Here is a 7,435-nt window from a genome sequence, read left to right as displayed (position 1 = left end):
ACCCCAGGGAGGACAGGAGGCAGGGCCACTCCCCCTGTGTGTCCTCAGCCTGCAGTGCCCGAAACTCCAGCCTGTGCACCTCTGGCAGGATCCCCCACACTGCTCCACAGGTGTGGCCGTGAGTTATTTTTAAACCGGTGTGCTGCTGTTCTTCCCCCTCACGTCCTCTCTGCTGTGCCTGAACACCTGTCAGAACACTTGGCAGCACGCCATTGTCAGTTCCAGGTCCGCTCATCCCCTGCGTCTTGCCGGGACCCACCTTCCTGCCCTATCCCGGCACAACCCTCCAGCCACACCACTGCCGAACAAAGCTGGGGAGCCAGGGCAGGCTGTAAGGCAAGTGAATGGAAACTGGCTGGAAAAAGAGAAAGGGCCCAGAGAACAACATCGCCACTCACAAAGACTAAGCCAGCTCGTCTGAGTGTCTGGTGAGTGAAAATGGAGCAGGGACCTCTGTGGGAACGTGTCTAGGGATCACGCATACCCCAGACAGGGCAGGCTCATCCGCAGGAGCTGTGGTCACACTCGGCCCGGCCTGAGGCGAGGGACGCAGGGCCTGGCCTAGGCAGAGAATGGTGCTCTCTGAGGCAGCTAGGCATGGAGTGTATGACCAAAGAGGGTCTATTTACAACATACCCGACAATCAACTAGCACTGTAATCCTAGGAACTGAGACTTCCCCTTGCTTCTCATCTTACCTTGCATAAATATTAGTTATTCCCAGAGTCAGGGAAGTGAGTGGGAGAGAAAGTCTGGGTAGGGCAGTGAGGGAAGTGATAAATGGTGAGAAAGAAAAGGAGACTGAAAACTAATAGGGCGGCTACTGAGGGGTGCAGGGCATGGCTACCATGGGGAGGTAAAACACTACACGGAACGTGAGCCATCGGGTCCATGTGGCCAGAAGCTTGAGCACTGTTCTCTCAGGGAACTCTCCAGTGAGCCATGCTGAGGGGTCCTTGTGAAGTCGTATACTTATCTTAATAGAAAAGCCCTTGATGAACAACCCCATGGTTACAAACACTTGTGACAAGTTTCCTTGTTCAGGTGACTGGTATGCAAAGGCAAGACGGGGCACCTCCTCCTGACCAAGCAGGTGCTGAATTCTCTGGAATTGCCCACAGGATAATGGTATAAGGTATAACTAATCTCTTTTCCCATTAAAAAGCTGGCAATGCCAGACCATGAGTCTAATTAATTCAGAGTTGTTCCAGGGCACAAGATAGCCAGTACTGTCCAAATAGGGAGCCTTGTGGTGGTGGCAGCCAGGATTCCTAAGGCCAGGTGCTCCTTCACCTCTCTGGGAGAGCCAAGCTGTCCATCTGCTGGATCCCCAAGATGCTGGGCTCAAGTGTCAGCTGGGTTTACCTCTTTGGAACAGAAGTAGTGCACGACCACTCCATTGGGGTATCTTGCAAATGCACTGCAGGGAAGAAAATGGCTTGGGAGTGAGGACTGCCTCTAAGTGACCACTTCTCTGGCAGCGGCACCTCCTACAGAAGAGGCACATTGCTGGGGGGCCATCCCAGAAGCAGCCCACCCAAACATCTAAGAACAGCCTGCCTTGAGGGGCTCTGGATTTCTGTGGCCATCATCTCTGTCAAATAACCAGAGGATGAGGTGCACATAGTTAAGAGTGCATGGGGTATTATTTTACTATGCAAAACACACGGCATAATAAAGATGGGCAGTGCAATAGCCCAAAACTCGGCACTGGCTTCCTCAGAGCTGACAGTGTCCACCAGAACAGGTCAGGCTAATTCTAAAAAGGACAGCGAGTTTGTTTTCTAAAGAAACATATTTTTCCAGCTACATAAGAAAAGGGACAAGTCCCTCTACTCTGAAGAAAGGGGTTAACTGGAGGATGTGTCTCAACACAGTATGAGGCTGGCTCACCGTCCTACTCCAGTCACACTGCAGTAACTCGAAAGATCTTTTTCTTCCTTCACTAGATCTTCCTTAAAATATAACAACTTTCTGCTGACCCGTATCTCTCCGGCACCCACTCTGTCAGTTTCTAGCTTCGAGAGGGGAAGAGTTTTATGGTCAAGAATCCAACAGCTCCATACCATATATTGCGGGTCTTTAAATTCTCAAAGCCCACCCCCAACAGACAGAACAGGCTGCTCTTTGAAGGCTCAAGAACTAAAAGTTGTCAGGACAGCCAGCAGCCACGTTCTCCTGCTCTGTTAAAGGGCAGAAATCCATCCTGAGCGTTCTCCACCCCCGGGAACCTCCACAGAGCCCAGACGCTGCACAGGCGTGAAGGAGGCTCACCTGTTTCCAATCTTCTTCTTACACACCATGCACACCTTCTCCTCTGTGATGATGCACTTCACCTGCTGGTGTAAAATCCGCTCTTCCTGGACCTGGAAGAACAGGGGGACTGAGGAAGAAGTTCCACAGTGTGGCACCCAGAAACAGGAGGCAGAGGCCGGCACTGTGTCCTCTTTCAGCTGTCACAGATTCTTCTGCTTAGAACACTGGCAATTCAACGTCAGGCTGGCTACTGGATCAGCCTGAGCTGCACTGTACAGGCTCTGCCTTGGTCGGAAGGGAACATGCGGACACTGTCTCGTACTGGAAGTTAAAAGCCCACCCTAGTTTGGAAGGCCCACACCTACCCTCAGGAACTCTGCATGGAGAAGGTTCTTGAGCACTTGATTGAACCGTTTCTTTTGTGCATTTTCTTCCAAGACCTTTTCCAGGAAGATGCGTATGTCATTGATCTGAGTGTTTGCTGGCAGAAGGTTGAGGGCCTAGGGACAGGAACAGAGATAGCGACTGGGTGAGGTGGAACAGGGGTAAGAATGAAGAAATGTCTGCAGCCATGGAGCTCTTGGACCCTAGTCCCTTTCTGCATTTCCTCTTCTCGCTCGATGCTCCCTGCAAACACCCTCCATCTCCCTGGGAACAACTCCGGACCTTGGTGGTGTCCAGTTTGCTGTGGTGCAGCTCCAGGACCTGCAGGGCAGCCTGGAGGTCGGCTTTTGGCTCCAGCAGTTCCAGCTTGATTGGCCCCAGGCAGTGAATGCTGGGGGGGGGCGACAGGTACATCCGAAGCAGGGACAGATACACCTGTCTCAGAGAGAAAAGAGCCACATCAGGTTGGCAGCAACCCACCCAGAACCCCCAGCACGGAGCACGCCTAAAGATTTGAGGGGCTCGTCTACAGTAACAGCTATCACTGAGCATGTAAAACTCGTCATTTTTACCTTTTAAATTGGTAAGGTCAAACAGGCAACGGAAGATGTTCATTAAGGATTGCTTTTTCCCTGAGAGAAAAAACCAAATGCCTTGTATTTGTTTACCATTATACCATTTACAAAATGCTACCACGGTAAAATAATTCAAAAAGATTCCTCATTTCCTTTGGCTTTAAAAGCTGATACCCTGTCCACATTTTTGCAGGTGGGGATAGCAGGTGAGATGCTGCATTTCCTACTGGTGCCAGTACCACAGGGTTTTGCAACCTCGGTGCACATTCGGGGCCAGATGATTCTTGGTTTGGCGGCTCTCCTGTGCGTTATTTAGCAGCATCTCTGGCCTCTACTCCCTGGATTCTAGCAGCACCCCTGTCCTCAGTCACAACAATCAAAAATGTCTCTAGACATTGACAAGTCAACGTGTATTCGAGATGTAGTACATCAGAACCATGACAGGTTCCCGCTCGACAGGCGGACCTCATAATTTATGACACAAATCAAGACTCCTGAGAGTAAAGAGACAGGAGTGCTATTAATAATCACAGGGATGGCAAAGATGTACACCAGAACTACCCCAAGCACACCAGGACGAATGGTCCCATGCTCTCCCTCAATACACACATGCAAGATCAGTCAGAGCCCTGACCCATGCCCTGTCTCATTCTGCCACTCATATTATTGCCACCTCTGGTCAAATCAATGGGGCGACGTATGCACACGTGCTCCCTGGGTCAGGGCCACTACTCACATCTTTGTTGCCATCTTTGTTTTGGTCATAGTGTTTGTGGCAGTACCTGTAAGGGAGAGAGTGGTGAGAACAGGTGATGTGGGGGGAGCACATTTAAATGAGAGGCTGTGCGTGCAGCCTGTTCGAGCAGCCTAACCATAGCCAAAACTGGGGGCCGGGATGGAGGCGATTCTTGCTCCCGCCGCAGAGTATGGGGAGATGGACTTCTTAGCTCTCATCTCTCTGCAGGGCCTGTAGACTGCTTAGGAGGTAGGATGGCGGGGCACACTTACTCCTCAGCCATCCTTGTATCCTTCAAGATGTGGACATAAATGAAAAGAGCTTGTTCGTGTTTCCCCATGCGCCCCAACAGGAGAGCTCGTTCTTCTAAGAGGCCTAGGAGGAAAAGGAATATGAGGAACCACTGCCACCAATCATGCAAGCACAAGGTGAGGACCAAGCTGTCCAGAGGAGTGGACACACAGCAATATAAAAGGGAAGAAGATAGGATTCTTATTGCTTGGGTTTTTCTTCAAGAAGATGACTGAAGTTTAAAAGAGAATGAGGGAGCTATTTTGGGAAGTACTTTATCCCATCTTTTTTGAGATCACATATAAACTGGGTAAGAATATTCATTCAGCAGCCAAGTACTTAACAACCACCTACAATAAGGCAGGTGGTTCAGGTAAGATGAGCAAATGCTTGCTCTCAGCTCTCATAAAGACAGATCACGCCAGATTACAAAAGCTGCTGAACAATGAACTTGGCCAAGAACATGTTCTGAAGCAAAAAACAGGTTGCAACCTGGCTATCAATTAGCATGTGGTTCACAGCCAGGAAGCAGACTTTTCTCAGTCACCGTACAAAAGTGAGTCTTCAGAGGGGACAAAACAGGAGCACTGGCCTGACACGTCTGGTTTTTCCAGGCCCAACTTTTGTGGAGAGTTGGGGAACAATGAAAGGGGTGGATTACTCTTTGCACGACCTTCAGCTGAAGTGGCTTCTGGCCATAAGCCAGACACTCACCATCAAAGGGAAAATCACAGATGAGCCGGCCTGGATCATAGTAGCTGGAAATCTCCAAGAACATGAGGAGCTTTTGCCGGTATTCTCCCAGTTCACCCTCTTCCTCTCCAGCTGGGACTGGGGTCTTGCCTTTAAGGGAAACCAAGCTCAACATGAAAGTATGCTGCCAGATGGCAATGTGGGGTCATCAAGAAAAATGAAGGGAATGGGGTTCAGGGATGTCACCACATGACCAGAAAGGCCTCATGCTCACTTCTTTTAGTTCACAGTCTCTATGTGGCCCCAAAACATCAGCTTAAAGTTAAAAACCAAATCAGCTGAGTAGAGAAATACTCTGTGGGCAAACCTGTTTATCAGTATAGCTGCCATCTTGCAGACAGGTCTGTTCCTTCCACCCTCCCCCAGCGATGAATCTGAGACACTCAGATGCCAGGACCCAGACAAGGGCTCCTGAGTCTCATGTGCCAGGCCTGTGTCACTCAGCTCCCCTGGCTCCTCTTCAGAACTTCTGCCCACCTGGGCAGAGAACAGGGTGGCCTGCTTACCCCCACCACATGTGGCACCTGGGTCTGTGCTCTCCTCTAAGGCCTGGGGCCAGCCGACTTCCTAAGAGAACTGGTACCTGCAGGGAAGGACAGGAGATACTCCTTCATCAGACCTTGCACCTTTTCACAGTACAGCTGGATCAGGCAGTTGTGGAACCGAGAGCCTGTCTCCTCCCAAACGTGGATGATGTGTTCCTGAGGCAAGATGGAAGTCTTTGTCACTGGTATTCTCCAGGCTGTGACCTGGTCTCCCAGCCTGCCGCACAGTTTTAAGGCCCAAGAGGTCCCATCCAGATCATCCCCTGATCAGGCTGCAAAGACGACCAAGAGACAGCTCATCTAAAGCCACCAGGAAGTTTCACCAGAAGTTTCACAATGCGACCCAGTAACGTGAGGAGCCGGCTTCTCAATTTCTAAACTCCTGTTTACAAATTTGGTCCCATAATCCTCCAAACTCTCACATCCACCCATGTAATTATGGTTAAATATCTGCATCCTGGTACTTAAGCCCATTTGATTGTCCTGTGGTCACTTTTGAGTTTGGCTGTACAAATGTGGCTTTGGAATCTTTTTTCTAAAACATCATTCTTTCATCCCTCTGTACTTTACCTAGATTTGGTAGGTAGCATTTCCAGCTTGGTCTACCGGGATCTTTTTCTTCAGAGGAAGCTGAAATAACCCTCATCCTTCCAATCCGCAAGTGACATAAATCCCAAATCTGAACAGCTGGATAACAGAACCATGCAGTCCTGGATCCTGGGTTTAAAGCTTTTTAGTGCAGACCAAAAAATACCTTACCAGATAAGGAACAGCCAGACCCTTAAAATTCTCTACGAAGAAGCCGAGGACTCGATCACGTGGCAGAGACTCCACTTCTGGGACATCTTCAGTAAATATCTGTCAGAATGAACCCGAGTTCCAGCAGCAGAACCATCTGACTGCAGTTCCACCAAACACACATGCATGTCAGCGCAGCGATCAAACAGACTTTAGGAGGGGAAGGGTACAAGAAGGCATCTGCAGGCAGGCAGAGTGTCAGACGAGGCACAGGCCTCCTCAAGCCTGTGCAAGGCTCTCTCTACCAACTTCAGCGCTGGCTCACGCTTCCCAGTCCACCCTTTCTAGCACCAATGAGGACGGATGCATGAATCCACCCTCCTCTCCATCCACTGCTGTCCCAAGTGCAGTCAGGACCAAGTGCGGCACCAGATAAATCCAAGGGACTCCCGTGGCTCACCTTCAGGCCATCTTCCGGGAAGTCTCTCAGCACCCACACTGAGTAGGAGAAAATCAAATGCAGGTTTTCTGTGCCTGGAGGGGAAAGCAGGACTTGTCAGCCATTGCGGCCCATCTTGCCCGTGGCACTGGGAAGGCACGGGGGCAGGTTGCCCCAGAATTCATTTTCCTGAAAAGATACCTCAAGCATGAGCTACTTGGGGCTGTTAGTCCTACTGGGCTGGCTCCATACCACGGGGCTGTCATAGGTCAACCACCGAGGGACTTTTATGCCATCTGGAGGAATGAAATTGAGTGAACACAAGCATGGAAGGGAGGGGAGCAACCAAGCAGAAACAGAAACGGAGGGAGACCCGGTCGTTTGAACAGGAGCGCTTTCCCCTCCCTTTCAAAAGGTGGACTTACCCAGACGCTGCAGATACTGCACCGTCCTCTCGTGGCCTTTCAGAGGGGAGTTGGCTTTCTTGGACTGGTCCACGAGCACCTGCAGAGCTGGCCAAGCCCAAGAACAAGGTCATGAGCCTTTTCCCCACGGGAGATTTGTCACATCTCAGTAGGTTTCCCCTGCCATGTCCAAGAGTCCCTCCCAGATCCAAGGAACCAGCCCCACACCTTTCTCGTGGAGCCCCTTCTTCTCATACAGGATGATAAGCTCACTGTACTTGTGAGCCTTCTTCAGCACGTGCTCGCTCTCCTCAA

The 7,435-nt window shown here is 50.6% G+C and overlaps 1 protein-coding gene across 1 annotated transcript; it reads right to left on the bottom strand.

The window, feature by feature from the left end:
- Positions 1–882: 882 nt before the first annotated feature.
- On the bottom strand, positions 883–7,432 carry LOC111537186 (vam6/Vps39-like protein; the record flags this gene model as incomplete). The annotated part of the gene is made up of 12 exons (XM_026452890.1): positions 883–1,419; positions 2,274–2,365; positions 2,621–2,755; positions 2,922–3,074; positions 3,951–3,996; positions 4,223–4,325; positions 4,956–5,084; positions 5,578–5,695; positions 6,299–6,397; positions 6,738–6,811; positions 7,142–7,228; positions 7,349–7,432. Coding segments are annotated over 12 exons (1,196 nt in total), but the record flags the coding sequence as incomplete, so codon positions are not given.
- Positions 7,433–7,435: the final 3 nt, after the last annotated feature.

This window comes from Piliocolobus tephrosceles, unplaced genomic scaffold, assembly GCF_002776525.5.
Source record: "Piliocolobus tephrosceles isolate RC106 unplaced genomic scaffold, ASM277652v3 unscaffolded_41315, whole genome shotgun sequence".
Taxonomy (NCBI): Eukaryota; Metazoa; Chordata; class Mammalia; order Primates; family Cercopithecidae; genus Piliocolobus; species Piliocolobus tephrosceles.
The sequence above is the reverse complement of the archived record's forward strand: the minus strand, read 5'-3'. Positions and strand labels throughout refer to the sequence as shown.